General features: G+C 49.3%; 1 protein-coding gene across 1 annotated transcript in view; it reads left to right on the forward strand.

The window, feature by feature from the left end:
• The first annotated feature begins 11,699 nt into the window (after window positions 1-11,699).
• TGM3 (transglutaminase 3) overlaps window positions 11,700-22,441 on the forward strand; it is a 41,081-nt gene continuing 30,339 nt past the window's right edge. The window contains exons 1-2 of the mRNA XM_032351220.1: window positions 11,700-11,747; window positions 22,013-22,186. Coding sequence (XP_032207111.1) covers window positions 11,741-11,747; window positions 22,013-22,186 — 181 coding nt within the window. The 5' untranslated portion in view covers window positions 11,700-11,740. The remainder of the gene's footprint in view (window positions 11,748-22,012; window positions 22,187-22,441) is intronic.

A 22,441-nucleotide genomic window follows, 5' to 3' on the forward strand; every position in this document is an offset into this window, starting at 1 on the left:
GGAGGGTCCTAATGCCAGACCAGGGAATTGGGGCTGCAGGAGTCCACGGAGAGCCACTGAAGTTTTCAGAGGAGGGAATAACATGATCTCACCAAGACAGGGAGCGATTTCTAAATCAGACTCATCAGGAATGGTTGAAGACACGGACACTGAACCTGGAGAAGAGAAGATGTATTGCGGGGCATGGGGGAGGTGTTTGCCAGATTTGCCCCCGTGCTGGGGGAGAACATGGTCATGGTTGGGTGGAGGAAGAACAGACTTATTTCATGTGGGCTCAATGAGGGGTTTCAGGGGAAGCCATGAGGATCACCAGGTAGATGCTCTAGGGGGACAAATTCTCAGTTCAAATGAGGAAGAACTTTCTGGTCCTTTCAATGCACTTGAACCCCAGCTTACTGAGAGCTCCCGGCCTGCCCCCGGCACGGGGATGCACTGATGGATGCCAGTCTTGGATGTAGACAGTTCCTGCCCTCATGGAGCTCCTGTGGAATGGGGGAAGAGAGTCCTTGAACAGAAGAACCCCAGAAAGGACTGTTACAACCAGAGCCGGCTAGTGAGGGTGTGGGCTGCTTGGAGAGGGGCAAGTTCTCCACCACTGGAGTTTTCAAGAGAAATTTGTCAGAAAAGGGGATCCTTGGGCTTGAAGAAAGCCCGGGTTGATGCCATTGCATAAGATTCTGTGTCTCTCCACAGGTTGCAAAACTCTCAGCAGCCCTAAATCCCTTAATTGGAGGGAGGAAAAAGGCAAATGATTAATTAATATTGCCTTTAAAATTTTTTTTTAATTTTTTTATTTAAATTCAATTAGCCAAGATATAGTACATCATTAGTTTTTGATATAATGTTTAATGATTCATTAGTTGCATATAACATCCAGTGCTCATAATATCATGTGTCCTCTTTAATTCCCATCACCCAACGTTGTCTTTTTTAAAAAAAGCCCATACTTGGAGGTGCCTGGGTGGCACAATCAGTTGAGCATCTGATTCTTGGTTTTGGCTCAGGTCATGATCTCAGGGTCGTGAGATCGAGCCCCATGTCCAGCTCTGTGCTTAGTGTGGAGTCTGCTTGAGATTCTCACCCTCGCCCTCCTCCCCTCCCCCCACTCAAGTAAATAAATAAATCTTTAAAAAAAAAAAAAGCCCACATGTGCATGTTCCATTTTAACTGGAGTTCAAGGTGCAGAGTGTGGCCAAGCAGGAATTTCATCCTGCATGTAGCTGGGTGACTCCACCTATGAACTGAAAGTCATTTAGCTAAAATTGTGACATAAGCATGCAAATTATTGGGGCTGTGGCCACAGCCATGGTGCAATCCTCCAGCAGCTAACATCAGGCCAACTAAGGGCAGACTCTTGGGTGGCACAAGCAGGGCCCTGCTGTGTATCGGTCAGCAGGTTGTAGGGGAGCTGGCCGGGGAAACAGGGAGAGGAGGAAGAAGCCCAGCCCTGATGTCTGTGCAACACCACCTTATCTACACAGGAGTGTCATATGCAGGATTTCATGGTGTTGAGCCTTGCTACAACCCTGGGAGGGAACTGAGGCTCAGAGAAGTAAAAGATTTCCATCTAGGTCCCACGGTGGGCATGCCACAGAGCTCAGGTCTTCTGAATCCAACCTGGGACTCTTTCTACCACACTGGGGTTAAGACTGATCAGCCACAGACCTTTCCAAGGGAAGACCAAGTAGGCAGGCACCACTGTCCATGCTTGTGGGTCCTGGGGCAAAATCTGCACCACTCAGGACTGGAGGGTTCTATAAAGGTTATAAGAAGACTAATGACGCCCACACCAACGGATTACACTGGGCTATGCCAGGCAGACAGTGTGCTAAGCACTTTCTATTCATTGTTTTGATTCTTGCTGCACCTCAAACTCAACTTTACAGATGAGGAAACAGAGGCTCTGAAAAGTGAGATAACCTGGCAGAACCGGAATTTGGACCTACGTCTGTGTGACCTCCACACCACCACCTCCCCATCACCTCTACAAGGGACCTGGCCAGGTCACTGAAACTGTTGGGGAAGAAAAAGTTCCTCTGGCCCTCGAGTTTCTTCTAGCTGCTCTGTGAATTAAATTGGGATGAGACCAATTAAGAGGAGAAAATCAAATTTGATTATATCCGTGCAAAGAACCCACATATACGTGAGCGATTCCAAAGACAGTCAGGCAAAATGAGGCATCTATGTCATTCTGGACTAAGGACTAAGGGGTCTGGGGCTTCAGAGGGAAGGAAGGCCAGGCATGGGAAGAATGGGAAGGGTAAAGGTTTGGTGAGTAGATCTTTGCTGGGCCACCCAGGAACAACGGGACAAAAGAAGAACTTGGATCAGGCCAACTTGCTGGGCTCCTCCCTGTCCAAACCTAGTTTATGTCACACTGACATTATCTATGGTGATAGCTCCCTTCCTGGAGCAGGCCCTCTCTAAAAAAAGAAACATTTTAGGCAGTTGGGGAAGAGGGGAGGTCAATGTGTCTTCCTGAGTCTTGTGAGCCTTGATCATTTTCAGTTTGAAACCAACCACAGGACAAAGCAGCACATCTTAGGGCAATGCGTTCTGAACCTTCAGGGTTCCCTCCTCTGAAGCTTCCTGGAAATTTCCTATCTTAAAAGCTGAGCCTGCGACTATGGAGAGAGAAACAAGTTAGTCGCCAAGTGGCGAGGGAGCCGTCGTCATGGGAGGGAAGGCACAGATTATAATGAGGACAAACAGGGAAGAACAAGTGGAAACACATGTCCCCATGGCTCCTTAGAGCAGCTCCCAGTCCCAGGAGTGGGGCCATCCAGTAATGGGGCTGGGTGCGGCCACCTGGCATGGGGGATACGCACTCTGCACGCGACCTATTGAAAAGGAGTGCTGCTAATAAGGCCAAGACACAGATCGAAAAGACGCCCAGAGTGGAAACTTAGAGATAGGAAGTGGGATAGATCAAGACCTGTGGTCTCCAGCCAACTTTGTGATTCATGAATATGGAAAAGTCTTAATAAGAAAAGGAGTGTTTGATTTTGTAGTTGTTGCTGGGTTGTAGAGTGAATGAAGGTAGGGTGTTTCTGTTTGTTTACTTGCTCATTTGTTTTAAAGGAGAGACAGGTGAAAGGAAAGTTACCTACTCCATGATCTTGGGAAAAGCTGTCTACTTCGTGATGCTGACCACTTCTGGGGCCTGGGAACTGGCTCCGGAAATCCTCATTTTAAGGTTACCTGTAAGGCAATGGTCTTGAGACCAGTGATCTGGGTCTGCTTTGGTGTAGTTTGCATGAACCCAGGAGGATTTTTCTTTTATTTTGATAACAGTGTGAGTGATTAGCAGTAACTCATAAGGTCTGTCCCAGAGAGGAAACAGCACATGTTTGCTTCTAAAGACTTTGATGCATGCCCAGTCTTCTGGTCAGAAGGGGTGGCAAAGTTCGCCCGTCAGTGGGCGCCATGCCTTTTTTACCTATTGGTGATATGCTTCAAGTATACTAGTTATGCTCACAGATAGCTAGTCATGGCATTAACTTGTTCACTTCAGTCCCTGTAATGTTCACTTAACCCACAGGAGTTTGAGAGATCCCCATAGGCACTGGGTACTCACATGCTACTTCCATGTCCCCTATTTGGAGTATTCTGGATCTTTATAAGAGCCAAGGACATGCTTCTGGACATTTAAGTCTGATTGCTTGACAGATGTTTCCTAAAGTCCTTTTTCTGTCCAGATTGTTATGTTCCACGTGCCCTGATGATCAAGGATGATACAGGGTATGAAATCTTAATGAGTACCCCAGAGTTTTTGCAAGGAAGTGGTTTACCTCTTCTGTAAAATGAGTTCCTTGATCTGATTCAGTCCCTAAACAGATGCCAAAATGAGAAACAATCTCAGTTATTAATTTCTTTACCACTCTTGCGGCATGAGCTCTTCTGGTCAGATGGCATCAGTCCACTGCTAAATACGCAGACAATAACCAAACAGTGAGAACAGCCCAAAGCTGAGGGCAAATGTACAAAGTCCATCAGAAGGACAGCAAAGGGTAGCACGGGCCTAGGAGGACTTCCTGAGCATACCAATTTCTTCCAGAAATTTGGTGAGATTCACAACTAGTTACACAGGAAAATAATTTGGTCAGGAATTTTGTGGATGCCAAGGCAAAACCAACTGACTTTTTGTTCTTTATTTCCTGTCTGTCCATATGTCCCATTTGGTGGAAGAAAAGCACAAGCCAAAGGGTTTAAAAAAAAAAAAAAGAGAGAGAAGAGAAATATATAATCCATTTGATAATTGTTTGGCATCCTTTTGTATGGTACTGTCTTTTTCAGATTGTGGGGTATGTGCCTGCGAGTTGATAGTATTTGTCAAGGATAAAGGCAGGTTTGCAAATTGGGTGGAGAGTGGATAAAGGGGTCCATTTAGGGCTGCATAGTTAGCAGCTCTGTTAGTCCTATCATTTCCTAAAGATATAACATCGGTTTCCTTAATTTGGGAACAATGAACAAATGAACCATGGTGACTTTAGAAGGGAGGTGAATAGCTTGTAATAGGCCAGCAATTATATGCCCATTAGCAACTGGAGTACCAGCAGAGGTGAAGAATTCAGAGAATTTCCAAATTGTGCCAACAGCACGACAGCCTTCAAAAGCAATAGTGGCAGTTTTCCCTGCTGCCAACATGCAAGCTCTAGTAAGAGCCAGGAGTTCAGCAGTATGCGATGATTTTAACAGGCAAAGAAGAGGTCTCCACTGTTCATGGCAGGGGAAACTATGGCATAGCCATAATTATTGTGTCTGCCCAGAAAGATCATTTCTAGGAGCCTTCACAAAATAGAAGTCCGTCTGGGTGTTTTAAAGGGATGTCTGAGAGATCCTCTTGGGATTTGAGACCCCGTCTATACCTGAAAGGCAATCATGGGAGTAGAGTGGGCTCTCCATTATCAGGGGTGGGGGGGGTCAGGAAGGTAGCCGGATTTCAAGTGTGACAACCATCTAAGATGATGGAAGGGTTAGTCAAGAGCTTGTACGCAAGTGGTCTATCACTGTGTAGAGGGGCGCTGGGTTTTATGAACGTGAGAGAGCGGACACCGCATGGGGAATACAGGGATGAATGTGGAAACTTAATGTAAGTGCGTTGGCTTTGTCATTCAAGCTGGCAGAAGCCACTACTGCATGTGAGCATGAGATCATACCTGATACCACAAGGTCGAACTGGCACGAGAAATAAACCCGTAAGACATATCCGAGAGACACAAGATTGCCCTAAGATGCTGGTAGGAATCCCACGATTTTTATGGCAGGATACATGAAAAGATTTGTTAAAATTCAGCAAGCCAAGAGCTGGGGGTGCTGGCGTGTTAGTTCCAAGGCTTCGAAGGAGGCTCCTGTCTGTGAGGGCTGGGATATATGGTATCTAGGAGAAGGGCATACAGACATTTAACAAGAGTTGCAAAATTAAGGATCCACAGGCAGCCATGGCCAGCTGCCCCTGAAAATTTATGTGACTGCTTTCTTGTTTGGGGGAAAGAAACAGACAAAATTGACTCAACACATTTTAGGGTGAGCTTTCGAATGTCCCGACATGAACTCGTATCCTAAGAAGGTAATAGTTGTTTGCGCCCATTGAAATTAGGTCTGGGGGCTCTCTGGCCTGGGTCAGCTCGTGCCTTGAGCAGGATGAGGGTCTGTAAGAGCTTAGTTTGATCACAAAGTAAAAGACCATCAACAGAGTGAACAAGTATGGAGCCCTGGGTAAAGGCTATCGAATCCAAGTCTGGGGACGCCTGGGTGGCTCAGTTGGTTAAGCAGCTGCCTTCGGCTCAGGTCATGATCCCAGCATCCTGGGATCGAGTCCCACATCGGGCTCCTTGCTCAGCAGGGAGCCTGCTTCTCCCTCTGCCTCTGCCTGCCATTCTGTCTGCCTGTGCTCGCTCTCTCCCCCTCTCTCTCTCTGATAAATAAATAAAATCTTCAAAAAAAAAAAAAAAAAAAAGAATCCAAGTCTGCTTTAAGTGCTTGGAAAATACTGAGGGAGGCTCGAAATATTCCTGAAGTTTGCGAGTCTGTGTTAATTGTCCCCCTCTGAATGCAGATGCAAAAAGAAATTTGCAAGTCAGGGTGCAATGGGAGAGAAAAGAAAGCTGAGCAGAGATCAATTACGATACACCAGACTGTCTCAGCAGGAACGGAGCTAAGAATAATGACCAGACCGGGGATGGCAGGATGCAGAGGAAGAGCGAAGGTTTATGGCCCTGAGGTCCTGTACGAGTAGATAGATCTCATTCCAGTCTCAGTCAAATTTACCTTCTTTCTTCGCTGGCAAGATTAGAGTGTTCCACGGTGAAGTATGCAAAAGTACACCCTGCTAACCAGAGAAAGTCTGTTACGGATTCAACTCCTCACTCCGCCAGGCTGGAGAGAGGATCCAGGGGTCTCCCGCTTTTCAAGAGTTTGCGTTATACCACTTGGCATTTACGAAAGACCTACATGAATCCCTGCTTTCGCTAACTGAAATCCCAAGGGGATTTTCATTTTTACGGGGAGAAAGGGCAAAAAGCAAAAATAGCACTCCGTGTTCGTTCTGCAGTGAGCCCTTATGGAGGCCGCACGTACCGCCGGCGCTGAGGGCTGCCCCACCGAGCTCCTTCCCTGGGACCTACGCTCAGCATCTCAGCATCAAGACACCATAGCTTCTCAGTGGGCCTGTGAGCATCCATGCTTTGTCTCAATTTATTCTGTGCATCTGTTAGCAAGATGTGTCGTAAGGTATCAGCAAAACCAAAGAGAGGTTAATTTGGGGTCCGGGAACACCTAAAAAAATTTTTTTTTCATATAAATTGATAGCAATTGCTTTCCTCATTTTCTGCCACTTTGGCTTTCGAAAGATTTCATGGGGACACTCTGCTTATCTATAGTGGGGGAAACCTGTATGGAACTACTAATGGAATCCTTTTTTTTCCTTTTCCGGCTTAATGCAATGCACACAGGCTTGGCACTCAATCCAGCTGTTTGTGTGTGTAGCCCAGGGACTAATCAGGACATCTTTTAAAGACATTCTCTTGAGGGGCTCCTGATGGCTCAGTCAGTTAAGCGTCTGACTTCAGCTCAGGTCATGATCTCAGGGTCCTGGGATGGAGCCCTGTTGACTCTGCACTCAGCAGGAAGTCTGCCTCTCCCTCTGGTCCCCTTTTTCCTGCTCATCTTTCTCTCTCTCAAATAAATAAATAAAATCTTAAAAAAAAAAAAAAAGACATCCCTTTCAGGGGAATTAATTCAGAATGAGTTCTAGCAAAGGAAGTAGGAGATTTGGGACTTGGTCTGAGGGAAGGGAGACAAAAATGGCTTTTTCACTACATTTTGTAGTGCCATTAAATTTATGTAACACATCTCTCTACCGAAAAGGCATGCTGGTGAGCAGTTTGAAACTCAAACGGCATGGGACGCCTGGGTGGCTCAGTCAGTTAAGCATCTACCTTCAGTTCAGGTCATGATCTCAGGGTCCTGGAATCCAACCTGAGTCCGGCTCCCTGCTTAGCGGGGAGTCTGCTTCTCCCTCTCCCTCTGTCCCTCCCCTTTCTTGCGCGCGTGCTCTCTCTCTCTCTCTCTCTCTTTGTCAAATAAATAAAATCTTAAAATAAGAAGAAACTAGAAAGGCATGAATGGTGTTAAGAGAGCTGAAGATATCGGGGCTGGCTGGGACGTGGGCTGGAGACTCAGACAAGCTGGATGGAATCGGAGGGGACGGAGGAGGAAAATCCTCTGAGCAGATGGTGGAGAAAATCACAATGGTGTCAATTAAGAAATCCGGCTCCCCATCCTCTATTTTAGGTTTAATGGTGGGTCTGGGGAGTGGCCAAAGTTCAGCTGACCCCTCATTTGAGGGGAAATTGTGCCTCAGGAGAAGAAAAATGAACTTTCTGAGTGTGATGGGGTTTGGGGAAATGGCTTCTTAAGCTTTCCCTTTTTCTTAAGTCCAGCACAATTTTTCTTTTAATGTTTTCGTTTCTTGCAACCTCTGCCATTGTCTGGAGGCAGATAGGGAACAGGCTTTGCATTCTCTCAGTCATGCTTTTGCCCTTTCAAAGAGTCAGGAGGCAAAAAACAAGAATTGTAGCTTTAAAGTCTCTCTCTCTCTCTCTCTTTTTTTTTTTTTTTTTTTAGGATTTTATTTTTAAGTCATCTCTACACCCAACATGGGGCTTGAACTCATAACACCGAAATCAAGAGTCGCGCGCTCTACCAATGGAACAAGCTAGTTGTCCTAAAGGCTTTTTTCCCCCCACAAGAGCTGGCACAGCTGGGCAAAGAGGAGACCTTGGAGCACAAGCCTCTTGCACTTCCAGTAAGCGCTCCTCCCAGTGATGGAGAGCAGAGAGAGTATCCTCACGGGTCCTAAGTGAAGGTCTCAGAACCCAGAACAAGACGAAAGGAAAAACTCACCCAGTATCTTTTATATGCACATGGACAGCTTTAGCTGAGCCTTGGGTCCCTCAGAGCATGAGCTGTGGGGTGGGGGACTGTGTGTTGTCTTACAGAGCTCCTGGTCCCACAGAAGTGTCCTTGAGGTTGTCAGGTGACCTAGTGTCCCCCTAACCCATTCTGTGGCCCACTTCTCCTAACAAGGGGGTCTCAGGGTTAGGTGGCCAGTGCTCTAAGTGCTCCTAAATGCTGCACCTGTGCCCACCCATTTGTGACTTTGGCTTCTAAGATGTTGCTTAGCAACAGCCTTTATTTCCCTATCATGTGGACCCACAGCACATGTTTGTCTCAACAGTTTGTCTCAACAGGTGCTGATGTGGTGAGAACCATGAGCTCCCGGGTCTGTGAGGCTGCTCCAGCTGCAGGCTTATAGGACCTATGCCTGTGTTTGTACCTCTGCGGCTTTTCCTTCTCACGACAAAGGACAGGAGAGACACAGATGGGGAAAGGCAGTGACTCTCTCTGAGGGGAAATGGATCCATAAAACCCATATTTACCAGAGTCACTAAATCCAAGGAACTACTTCCACAAACATTTTTCCTGCTAATCTCAATTCAGAGAGAGACAAAGGACTCTCCCCACTTTGGTTCCACCAGACCTCGCAGACAGAGTGTCCAGGCTGCTGTCAGGGTAAGAATTCTTACCTCTGCTGGCGGTTGGTCCTAGGATCTGTCCTCTGCAGTTTCTCTGGCCAGGGAAGTTTCTTCTGCCAGCTAGGCCAACTATTGAGGAGGAAAAAATCCTCCTCTGCCCCTCAAGGTTCTTCTGGCTGCTCTATGAATTAAATTGATATGAGACAGATTAACAGGAGAAAATCAAATTTAATTACATCCAGGCAGAGAACCCACATGAACTTGAGAGGTTCCAGAGGCAAAATGAGGTATCTGTGTCATTCTGGACTAAGGACTAAAGGGTCTGGGGCTTCAGAGGGAAGGAAGGACTGGCACAGGAAGAATGGGAAGGGTAAGGGTTTGGTGAGCAGATCTTTGCTGGGCCATCCAGGAACAACGGGACAAAAGAAGAATTTGGATCAGACCAATTTGCTAGGCTCCTCCCTGTCCACCAAACCTAGTTCATGTCATACTGCCATCATCTATGGTGACAGCTCCCTTCCTGGAGCAGATCCTCTCTAAAAAACAAAAAACAAACAAACAAACAAACAAGCAAAAAACACTTTAGGCAGTTGGAGAAGGGGGGAAGTCAACGTTTCTTCCTGAGCCTTGTGGGCCTTGATCATTTTCAGTTTGAAACCAACCACAGGACAAAGCAGCACATCTTAGGGCAATGTGTTCTGAAAGGAGTGCCCAGGATCCAATTCTCAGCTCCCAGCAGACGACAACGGGAGTCATAATAAACAAAACCCTCTTGATGCCACACTCAAGAGTGTATGGTGGACTTTCAGACCCTCAGCTAAAACAATGCACACAGTTCTCAGGGTTTCCGCAGGACTGACTCAGCATAAGGAGGGCTTTGCTCAGGGTCACGGCCAGTGCCACAGCAGGGGCCAAGACTCAGACTTCCTAACTGGAGTCCAGCACATCATGCCATACATCCCTCTGCCCTCCTCTCTCTTCTTGGTTATCTGCCGGAGCCAAGAGGGGGCCGTGTTCTGCCTGGTGTGGGCACAATGTCACCCTACTCGGACCCACCAGAGAACTCAGTGTTTCCCACTCACTTGGCCAGCCGATTTCAAATAGGCTCTGGAGTTGCTCACATATGGGTGTGAATCTCCAGCTTGCAAACACTCAAGTTCACCCATTTCTCCCGGCTGCAAGACAGCAATAATAGTACCAGTGTCATGGGATTGCTCTAAAGATGAGAAAATGTAATAGATGTGAAGTGTTTGACCTGCCCACAGTGAGCACCAAATTAATGGTAGTTCATATATCCATGTATATGGTGACGGATTGATTGACTTATTCAAAAATACATGTACTCCTGCCATGCACCAAGCCCTCCACTCAGCTCAGAAAAGATGCAAATAGTACACAAACTATATTTTCAAGAGCTCAGTCCTGGGATGGGGGCAGACCTAAGCATAGGAACCAGCGCAATGAGGAGCGTATGGTCATCAGGATCCCAAAGTATGCCAGGTACGAGATGCTGCAGGAACCAAGAGGACAGATAGAGGATGCCGATTCCTCTTTTCCATCCCGCTGGTCTGTCCAGTCTCACCTTCCTGGAGGCTCAGTCTTCCCACCTTCTCCCTAGAGACCTGATCTTGTCATTGTGGTGCTCGGTCTTCCTTCCCACTCCATCCCTGGGGGAGACCTTGAGCAATGTCTGCTTTGTCCTGACTCCTTTGTCCATCACAGGAAACCCCGGTACTTGTAAATATCCACACTAAGATTTTCTGAACAATGTGTAAATGACAAACCAGCAAAGGCAAAATGCAGATGGCAAGGGTCATCCCCCTACCCTGATCCTTTTCAAACCATTGTAGAATCTGGACCAAGAGAGAGACGGTGACCTATGCCCACCCCCCTGCAGATACCGTGAGGCCGAACCAGGATGAAACCGTGTCACCATAACTAACTGTGGCTGTCCTGACTGCCTCTTTAGAAAGAACAGTCTCCCCAGGGTCTGGATTTACTCCATTGCAGTCCACATCCGTGCACTTCACACGAGTACCACCTCATTTGATTGTTGTTCTCAGCACTTAGGGAGCGAAGGGTAGACACAATGCCCTGGTCTCAGACGGGGCTTCCAAGGCTTTGAGGTTCAGTGATGGCCCAGGGCCCTGCTTGCATCAGAACCCACTGCTTCAAGCTCCAACCAACTACAACCTCAACAAGCCAGCCATGATGTCTCCTACCTCTTGTGCAAGCAGAAAACACCAACACTGTGCACATGGAGAAACGACCACGCCGTTTTCTGCTCCTGGGTTCTGTAGACACACCCTTTTGACCTCCCAGAGGACTCCTTAGCATCAGCTCTGGAAAAGGTACTTTGAGAAAAAGCATGACATCATTTCCTAAACTCTACAATCCAGGAATTTCATCTTAAAAAAAAAAAAAATCACAAAAGCAAACTGCTGGCATTTCTTATCTCCCTTCTTCTGCCCAGGCTGGTCTTGCACAAGCAGGATGACCTTCCATTGGGTGACAAGTATGTCGTAAGGGAAACGTTTACAGGCACTACAGGCCTGACCTGGTGCCTCGCCCACCTCATTAGAATTCTAATTAGATGTGTAGGAGAGGCTGCTATAAATGGGAAGGGCATCCCCAGCCGTCTCCCCACACCTTCCGTCCGTCTGTCCGTGCCATTTCCACAGAAGAGGCAGAGGAAGGCGAACATGACGGGTGAGTGCCTGGCATCTTCCCTCCAGGTCCTTGCTGGAAGCCCGAGCTTCCCCCGGGGCCAGCCTGGGAGGCCGCATGTCCGGCTCAGGACACCCGGCCCGTAGGCTCTGAAGGCGAAATCTTAGTACTGAAGGATAGTATTCACGGGCGCCTCTTTCTCAGGGACTGCCTCGTCCCTCCAGGTGATCGCAGGGGTAGAACATGTTTGGAATGTAGTCCTGAGTGATGTGCAGGGATTCCACCCAGCTGGATGTCACGTCCCTTAGACAGGTGGACACGTCTGGCCTTTTCAAGCCGGCTGAGCCCTGCTTCCCCTATTTCTCAGTGCAATTGTTCCAGCTGTCAGTAATGTAGGCAAAGAAAAGCACATCTCAGCGCTACAGGGAGAACGAGAGTGACAGCGTGTAAGTTGATTTAAAAAAAAAAAATCATTAGCACAGCTGGAATGCTCCTAGGTAAACCACACATCCGGAAGTACCGCAGGCTCTTTGAAAGTGACTCCATGAGCTGAAACCTCCCGTGTGGCGTGGCAGAAGGAGCCGATGTGCCTTGAGGCTGTCCCTTTGAGCCTCGCTGGGGCAGGGGGCCAGACGGAGCTACAGGGGAGTGCAGGTTCTTTGGCCCTGTGGTCACTGCTAGGGATCTGGGCTCTCGTTAGTCGGTGCCCCTGCTGGGCAGCGTGCTAATTATTGCCTGTCGGGGGTGCTCAGCCTCGTGGGTTGACAGCGACGCCAAACCCAAACAGGGCATGAGTCAAACCTGTAAAATATCGTGAATGGTAGTTTGGACCTCGGGAGGGTTTGCCAAAGAAACCCTTCAGCACGATGCAAACAGGCGAATGCTGGTAATCCCAAAGCCCAGGGCAGGGCGGATGCAAACACGAGCCCCTCCCCCATCCCGTTTCCTCCTATGAACATGCATTCGCTTCAGGTTGTTCGCAAGGGCTCCGGACCCTACAGACTTTAGCATGAGGGGATGTCAGCGTCACCCAGGCTCCTTCCAGGTGGGCAGGCTTGCCGGGGTCACACAGGAAGTTGGGAGCAGAGCCCAGACGAAGTCCCAGCAGTGCCCTTTCCGCTCTGTCCTGTTACCAGAACTCAGAGATGAGCATGTGTGGCATCTGGGATGCTGGAAAACACTATTGACCTTGGTTTCTCAGTTGAGCTCTCTGCCCACCTGCCTTTGTGTTCCTTGACATCACCATGCCCCAGGTACCTGTTTGCAAGATGCAAGGCCTGGAGTAGACAGACTCCGTCCGGCTCCTTCTAGTACTGACCGCTCTCACCATGGGAGAAAACCAGGGCCAAGGAGCCTGGGCCTTGGCATGTGCTCAGCCCAAGGGCGAAAGCACAACCATCATTCCGCATCCCCTGTGGGGACCCCCTGAATAGCCTGGATGCAGTGAGACCACGCCATGGCCGCAGGCCCGTGAGTCAGTGCCCATGACTTGTGGAGTCGCTGTACTCTAAGAGCTCAACATCTAAATCAACTGGAGATGTCCTAAGGTCACCACAGAATGTAGACGCGAGCCAGTTAGGAAAAAAATCAATTTTCAGAAAGGCAGGAGAGAGACAGGTGGATACGTTCTTTCCCCTGGATTTGTCACACTGTCACGCATGCAGTTCCTAGCTCAGCACGAAGTCACTCAGCCAGGCGGTGCTCGGAAGATGTTTCTTGAATGAATGAATTTTACCAGTAGGACACCTAGAGAAAGGAGCCACGGCATGTGCAGTAGGGGACACAGACCCAGGAACTGTAGTCTCTGCCCTTGGTGAGCCCCCAGCCTGATCGTGCTTGGAAACAGCAGTTCATAGGCAAGTGACCTGCAAGGTGGATGGTCATTAGGGGTGCATTGCGAATCCAAACCCCACACTGTGGGGGCCAAGGGGAGGAGGACATGAAGCTCAGCCAGGGTCTGGGCTAGTGGAGGCCCCAGGAAGCAGATGGCATTTGGTCATGTGCAATGAGTTAGACGTGGTCTGGGGCCCGGGGTGGGGGGTGAGGAGTGTTTTGAGCACAGGGAACAGAAAAATAAGTGTGAGTGGGTCGGCAGGTGTGAGCCAGAGACCAGCAGCATCCCATGTGTGCTGGTTTGAGAGCACTCCATGTCCTGGTCCTAACTTAAGGTTCTAGTTAGAATCAGCAGGGACTCAGGTACTCCACTCCTCATGGAGAAAGCAGCCGGGCGGTAGCGGGGATGACGGTGGCAGTGTTCTGCACAACGGGGTGCAGGGTCCTGGGGCCCACCATCCCGGGGGGGCCTCATTCCCCACCCCCAAAGCCACTTGGGGGCCCTGGGTCAGAGGCAGAGCCCTCAGGGTCCAAACCTGCAGGAGGCCAGGACCTCTGTTCTGGGGACACCCTGAGGCTGTGAGCTTTTCTTGCCAACTGCTTTACTGGGCAGAGCCATACCTTCCCGGGACTCGTGCCCGGGATGTGCAGAGGACCTGTGCTGTTCCGGGCCATGGGTCAGCCACAACACCTTTTTCCCTGGAGCTGGGACACCAGCAGCTCTTTATGCAGTGGCAGCAGCCAAGACTTCCTCCTGGGGTCCTACCCTGCATCTGCAGACCCAGGAGTGTGCAGGGCTCTCTTCACGGGGGCACTGGCTTCCCATCTCAGCGCCCTGGACAAGGGCAACCTCTAGACTCCATCTGCAGGCCAATCACCCCTGTGGGCAAAGAGGCTCGGGGCTATAGGCGCTCAGTGGGTGAATGAGGATAGCTGCCCCTTCTCTGCCTCAGTCCCCCCACCCCAGTTTCCTGCCACCTGCGGCAGCCCCTGCTCTCTGTCCTCCCAGACCCAGACCTGCCAGCGGCTGTACCCCCGCCGTGAGGGCTGCCCCAGGTTCCACCTTCACCACCCAGGATTCCATGCAGAGGTAGCGCGGCGTTACAAGTGCACATCCACAGATGTGCCCTGAAGGGCTGAATCTCCGCTGGTCTTGACCAGCTGAGTGAACTTGGGCGGGCTGCTTAACCCCATGTCTCAGGTTCCTCATCTCTGAAATGGGGCTGTTTTAGGGCCACCTGGCTGGTTCCGGTGTTTAAGTGTCCGACTCTTCATTTCAGCTCAGGTTATGATCTCAGGGTCATGGGATCGGGGTCCACACTCAGAGAAATGGAGAGCCTACTTGAAGATTCTCGCTCTCCCTCTGCCCCGCCCCCCATTTGTGCTAATTCTAGCTCTCTCTAAAATAAATAAATCAATCTAAATAAAATAAAATGGGGCTCTTCTAGTATCCACTTCATAGGCACTCAGGCCCCAAAGCTTATTATGACTTGCAAACTTCTTTCCGGAGCCTTTCATTGCCTTGGGGTCTGGGAAAAAAAAAAAAAAAAAAAACCAGAACCCATGAGATGAAGTCCATTTTCTAATCAGGGAGGACCTCCCAGGACCCTCTCCCCCTTCAGCCCCCTCACTGACCCCTCTCAAGTCCACAGTTCTTGTCTGTGTGCTGTTTCTCTTCACCTCCCACAATCGTCTGTCTCTGCCCTTCTGGGCTGCACCCCACATGTGGGACAATCGTGCTCCCTGGGCCCACATGCCAGCCTGGGGTGTGAGTCGAAGGAGGTAATTCTTTTCCCTATCGCTTAGGAGTGGAGGGAACAAGACCCAGGGTTTCTGGTAGGGGCTGAGGGATGGGTTCAGAAGGCGTCTGCCTTCCCTGCTCTTAGCTGAGTTTCCTCCTCTGTGAGCAGGAGCCAGCGACTTCCCCCACTTCCCTTCCGGAGTGGCCGTGTGGCTCAGGCCAGACCGTTGGCAGGAGAGGGTGCTGATAGGTGTGAAGTCAGGAAGGGATTCTCAGTCCTGCCTGCCTATTAGAATCACTGGGGTGGGTTAAAACAACTGAAAAAAAAAAAAAAAAAAAACCAAAACAAAAAACCACCAGGGCTTACCCTATATGCCTGAGACTATTTAATAGAGTCAGTCTGGGAAGGGGCTCAGGCCAAGAGAACTCTCCAGGCCATTCTTCTGTGCAGCCAGGGTGGAGAACCCCTGGTTTGGGCCTCACCAGCCCCTTGCTCAGCTGCCAATGGAACCCTATCCTCCCCACCATCTAGATGCCAAGAAACTCTTCGGGGATCGAACATGTCTGAATATGGGGGAAGGACATAGGGAAATGGCCCAAGCTCAAGAGAGCTGAGAGCTGAGAGGAAGGCCCTGTGTGCCTGGGGCTGGTGGGGGAGCTGGCCAGGAGATAGGGGTGTCCCATGTGCCTGGAGGGGAGCAGTGGGGAGAGAAGGGGGCATTGGGAAAGGCTCACAGACCCTCAATGACCAGGATTCCAGACCTGGTTTCTGGGCCTTGCTCTGCTTCTCAGCTACTCCGTAAGCCTTCCGGAGGCTCAGTGCTCTTCCTGTAATATGGGAGTATTGGATTATATCACTGTTTCTCCAGCTGCCAGTTGTCACTCGTTAGAAGATCGTAAAATCAGTTTAGTGGATTGTGACCAGCAATCAAAAAAGGAAAGAAAAGAAGTAGAAGTAGAAGGGAAAATATCAGTACATTGTACAAAGTGAGGGTTAATATTGTTTTGTGAAACTCTGTATCTGTTATAGACCCGTGTATTTAACACTCTCTAATTTCTTCATGTGGTTTCTGACAAAACGCTTGAAGACACTTGGCTAGACGATTTTTAGTGTATCTATCAGCCCTAATTAGCCCTAGAAACCTGTAAGATAGAAATCTGTCTTTGTCTAGAGAGGAGGCATGGACAATAGGGTCTAGGCAGGCAGGGAAGACCCAGCCACTGGAGCATTAGTTGTCACGTTGGACCACCTGCCGGCACCTGGATGGTGTGGTCCTCCTGCGATCAGGACGTGCAAATTCCAGGCACACACCGGACACCCCCCGTCTGCTACTGTCCTGTCTGCGGCCAATGATTCAGTTATAAAGCCAGGCTGATAAAGATTGAGACAGCTGACTCGTGACACAGTCTCGGATCTCTTCTGGGCTTCTCCTGTTATCTCTGCCAAACATGGACCACAGAACAAGTGGGTGGGAGTTACATTTCAGGAATACGTGATTAGGTTGGCTTATGAATGACACTGAACTCCCCAACAGCAGTGGCTTAGAGAAACAAGACAGAAGTCCGCTTCTTTCTTAGATGGTAAGTCTAGATGTGGGCCGTTCTGGGCTGGTCAGGCAGGTGCACCGTGTCCAGGGGCCCGACTCTGCCATCCCCAAGGTAATGGCCCTGCATGGTGTCAGATGGCCTCTGTCCACACCACACCCACACTCCAGGTAAGAGGATGGAAGAAGATGGAGGTAAACAGATTAAGGGGATTTGCCAACCATTTTTAAAAAGAGGTTTCCTCAAAAGAATTGAGAACAGGTATTCGAACAAATACTTGCATAAGCGCATTCCTAACAACACTCTCCACCAGGATGAAAAGGTAGAAACAACTCAAATGTCTCTCAGTGGATGAATGGGTAAACAAAATAGGCCACAGCCCTTTCACAGAATATTATGCAGCCATAAGCAGAAATGAACTCCTGATAGATGCTATCACATGGATGAACCTTGAAAACATGATGCTGAGCGAAAGAAACCAACCCTGAAGGCACCAGAGTGGTTCCTTCCATATGAGATGTCCAGAATAGGCAGATCCGCGGAAACGGAAAGCAGGTGCAGGGTTGCCAAGGGGGAATGGGGAATGACTACTAATGGGGGTGACAAGCAGACCTAAAACAAGACCATGGCGATGGTTTTACATTGTGAACGTACCACACGCCACTGAACTGTACACTTTAAAGTGGTTAAAATGGTAAATTGTATGTGCTGTGAATTTTAGCTCAATTAAGGAGAAAAAAAAGGAGGTTTCCGGGCACTCTATAGCTTCTGCCTAGAGGTCATTGGCTGGAACTCATTCACATGACCACCACCACCACCACCCCAGCTGCAGGGGAACCTGGGAAATGTAGTGCCCAGTTATATGGGAGATTTTATTACCAAAAAAGGAGGGGGCGAGGGAATATCAGGATAGATGCTTAGTAATCTCTGCTGGTGGCACAGATATGCTCAGGGAAAAGAACTGGAGAAATTGCCCCAGGCCTGACCCTGGAGCTAAGCAGTAACTTGAGAAGGTGGCATGGAAATGCAAAAACACTGGGATGAGAGCCCAGAGGCCCCCCATTGTGGGTAAGCCACCCTCTGGGCCACCATGTGCTCACATCCAGAATCAGGATGTGAGTATATGATCTATCTCCAAGGTTCCTTTCCCTCTGAGGTTTTTTAAGAGTACATGTTCATAAGTCAATTGTAGGAGTCATGCAACTCCCCTTCCTCCCTTCCTTCCATCCAGACTGGGGCAGAATATAGTCCTGAGGCTCCAAAATGTCCATGAGGTTGTAAATCCGAGAAGAACCTTACTTCTCCTGTCCTCCCCCACTCCCTGTCCATCCCTACTCATCCCTTCCCTGACACTCGGACAGAGGGGGCTGTGGTTAGTGTTATGTCAAGAGGTGAAGGGTGGGGAGAGCAAAGGAAACTAGGAAATTCACCGACAGGAGCATCAGATCCGTGATTTGGGGGCTTGCAGAGCCAATCCTGGGGTTCAGAGATAGGACAGTGACTGAAGAGGACAGCTGTGGGTGGAGAAAGTTTTCTGAAATCACACCAGGGGCTGATGAGCATGCCCTCAACCTGCCCGTCCCACTTGGGGATGCAGGGACAGGCTGCTCCCCTCTGATCCCCCTCCCATGTAAAATGAATGCCCTTTTGGAACACATTTCTCTTCCAGGGGCTCCCTCGCTCCTCCTCGTCTGAATACAAATGGCAGCAGGGAGGATAATGCATAGTGAGGTCCGCTCACCATGTGGGTAACTTCTGGACTGAAGGTCCTACATGGGTCCCCTTTCCAGACAGAGAACTGGGGATTACAGCAACAGGCAAGTGACAGTAAGACCTGGGTTCAGAACCTGGCTTGGCCAATTCCGAGGTATACGACCTCAGCTAAGACATTGATTCCTCCTGAGCATCGGTTTCCAGTTTGTATAAGGATTCCAGCCACGATGTATGCAAAGCACTCCATATATTGTTAATAGCAGTTGACATGCAGGAGACTGATGTCGAAGGCGAGACCTGGGTTCTGCTCACCCCCCAGCTCAGAGAAGCTTCGTGTATCCCACAAGCACCCTCATGGGGAACTTGGCTCCTTTGTGCCAGGGCTGATGCTTGGGGTCAGAAAATGCAGAGATGACCATCACAGTCCCTCTGAGCAAGGCCTCACCTACTGGGGCATGTACAGTCCCCATCTCCTTCCAGGGACTCAGCCTTTTGTCATGTTCCCTATGAACAAGCCATTGGTTTTTGGAAAGAAAGGGAGAAGCCCCTACTGGGGACTCAGCAAATAGTGCATAGCGCTTGGTGGACCAAAGAAGGAGGTGGGTTTGTTGGAGGGGAGGCAGATGCCAGCTACAGACATGGAACCTGGCTTTCCTTACCCCTGTGCTTGGCAGAGGGCTATCTGGGGACATACCTTCTGTTCTCAAAAAAAGTTCATGGTCGGGATGCCTGGGTGGCTCAGTTGGTTAAGCAGCTGCCTTCGGCTCAGGTCATGATCCCAGCATCCTGGGATCAAGTCCCGCATCGGGCTCCTTGCTCCGCGGGGAGCCTGTTTCTCCCTCTGACTCTGCCTTCCACTCTGTCTGCCTGTGCTTGCTCTCGCTCGCTCTCTCTCTGACAAATAAATAAATAAAATCTTTAAAATCTAAAGTAGCGAGCTTCACATAGGGGAGAAAGGCACGCTTCCTTTTGGATTTGGGAAGGGGGTGAGGAATCTCTGGAGACTCAAACGATCTGAGGCTACATGTTCCTTAGAGCTCTTCTTTTTTCTAAAACAAGACAGAGAGTTAAGCTCTACCAGATCGCAACTGGCAGGGATGTGCAGTAGGTAGTGAGCAAGTTGGTAGGAAACAGGGGTTTTAAAGGATGGGACCTTTGCCCTAGAAAGACCAAGCAGCTAACAAGCTAGCTCTACACAAGTCATGTGGAGCTTGGTTTGTCTGTTTATATGGGCATATATAGAGTGTCTCAGGTCTGGGCTGTCACCATTCAATATTTATGTAGAGGAAAGTTCATCTTTCTGTTCTCCCTCTGCCCTTCCCTTTATTCAATATATAATTGTTGATTACATGAATGTTTTCATTACCCTGAACCTGTGCAAAAGCTTATCACTTTATTCTTTCAATGCTTATCTGTTGAATGAATGAATGGCAGATGGATGGAATGAATGAATGAATGAATCTTTCGTACACTGAGCCAGTGGCAAGATCATTTCCTGAACCCTGTATCCAGCACCAGTCTTTGGCTCACCACCCCAGACAGTCTACATTTCATTTAAGAGAGTATCTCTGAGGAGCCTCTGCCCATCTCTCCGGCTGCTTGGGTGGGAGCCCCCAGCCCCTGGCCTGCCCTGGAGCCCCACTCTCTCTCATCTCACCTTTCTCTTGCGTGCAGAGCCTCTGCACTAGCCAAACAACACGCCTGCTTGTCCTGCCTTGGGATTCTCTCCCTATCCTCTGGGATACAGCCTGCTGGTCTCTTCAAGACCCAACATTTTCAGTGAAACTTTTTCTGATCCCTACAACTGAAAGGGATTCTTTTCTGGTTGCATTTCCTTGACACCTTTCACTGAGGGACAGTGGACTTAGCCACATTACATCATTCATTCCCACTTGTGCTTGCCTTACTCATGGCTGAAGCTCTTTGAGGGTTAAAACCACTTTTCATACATTTTTACACTTCCCACATTGCATCTAATGTAGTGTCCTACAAATAAGAGATTAACTGTCTACGTATTTATTGAACGAATGCCTCATACTCACCTTTGCTTATGGACTAAATTTTGAGCTGTAGACATGATGGCCATCACATGATGAGTCTCTATTTCTTCATTTATTCTTTCATCCATTGGTCTATCTACTTGTCTGAACACAATCGAGCAATTTGCTAGGCACCAGAATATGAGGATCAAGAAGGCACATTCTGGGGGAGCCTGGGTGGCTCAATGGGTTAAAGCCTCTGCCTTCCACTCAGGTTGTGATCCCAGTGTCCTGGGATCGAATCCCACATCGGGCTCTCTGCTCAGCGGGGAGCCTGCTTCCTCCTCTCTCTCTGCCTGCCTCTTTGCCTACTTGTGATCTCTGTCTGTCAAGTAAATAAATAAATAAATCTTAAAAAAAAAAAAAAAAGAAAGAAAGAAAGAAAGAAAGAAAGAAAGAAAGAAAGAAAGCACATTCTGATGGAGCCAGACAGACACATTAAAAAAAAAAAAAAAAGTTGTGCCTAGCACTGGGACGCGTCACTACATTCCCATCACAAAGCTAGAAACCAGATGGATTTGCAGAGGAATGGGTGATAGACCATCTCAAATGCAACTTGAAGGAATAACATTTCTCGGAAGGTTTAACTAAGCTACCCTCCTTATACATCATGGCCTCTGTCCTAGACCTTCTCAGTTTAGCTCCACAATCATATAAGATGAATCTGGGACTGGGGAGGGGGGTTCGAGGTGTTTGTCCTCGGGGTCTTATCCAGAGATCTCACGAGCCTTTGGCTGGTTCCTGTAAACCGCTCTTGCAAGTGAGCAGTTGAAAGTACCCTCCAGGCCAGTGATCACCCGACCGCTAGGCCTAGAAATGCTCCTCGGGATCATGCCATCCTCCCCAGCCAGCAGCTGAGGCCCACCCGACATCCAGGGGATGCACATCTAGAGAAAGTAAGGAATACACGAGTAAATGTTTGCTGGATGTTGGAGAAACACTTGGTGTCCAGGAAGGTGCAAAGGAAAAAAGCAAGCAAGCTTTTCCCTTGGTGGGTGATGGATTTGGGAGACATAGCCTCCTGCCGGGTCTGTCTGAGCACTGCCCCCCACCCTCCCAGTAATGATGCTGGGGCAACAGAATGTGCTGACACAGAGCTGGTTGCATGGTTCTCCTGGCTGGTTGGGTGAAGCTATGCTGAGCACGTGGCCTTAGGACCTTAAGGGCCAAGTAACAGGTGACCAAGAGGAGGGGAAGAGAGTCTCAGCGGTAGTGTGTGCAGAGGATGAGCTGCCTGGAAGGGCAGCATGGGGAATAGGTTATGGAATGCTTGCTATGCTCAGTCAAGGTCTCTGAATGGTAGCGTGCTTCTTCCTAGAAGTCTGGCTCTTCCCCAACAAGCCCCACCCAAAAGCTGTCCTTTGGGTAACGTCCACCTTTCCCCGCACCACCCTCCCTTGCCTTCCAGGACCTCAGGTTCCCCTTCTGTCTTACAGCTTTAGAACCACAGAATGTCAACTGGCAGGGGACCTCCAACCGGCGGGCGCATCACACAGACAGGTTCTCCAGCCGGGAGCTCATCTTACGGAGAGGCCAACCCTTCAGTTTCTCATTGAACTTGAACCGAAGTCTTGGCGATGGAGAAAGCCTGGCTTTCATCACCTCCACAGGTATCTTCTCACCACTCCCCCAAGACACACCTGAGCAGCCCTTGGGGCTGTGTCTCCATGGGGCAGTTGTATGACATTGGGACCACTGGGCTCTGGGCTCCAACCCAGCCCTTCCATGGATTTGTGTGACCTTGGGCGAATTTCTGCCTGTCGATGAGCCTGAGACTCCTATTCTTTAAGTCCAGAGAGATTTGGCCTACCTGGTCTCTCCAGTCGTTTCCAAGGTCATCATGTTGTGCTTCTGTGGATGATGTC

The sequence above is a fragment of the Mustela erminea genome, chromosome 7, assembly GCF_009829155.1.
Source record: "Mustela erminea isolate mMusErm1 chromosome 7, mMusErm1.Pri, whole genome shotgun sequence".
Classification (NCBI taxonomy): Eukaryota; Metazoa; Chordata; class Mammalia; order Carnivora; family Mustelidae; genus Mustela; species Mustela erminea.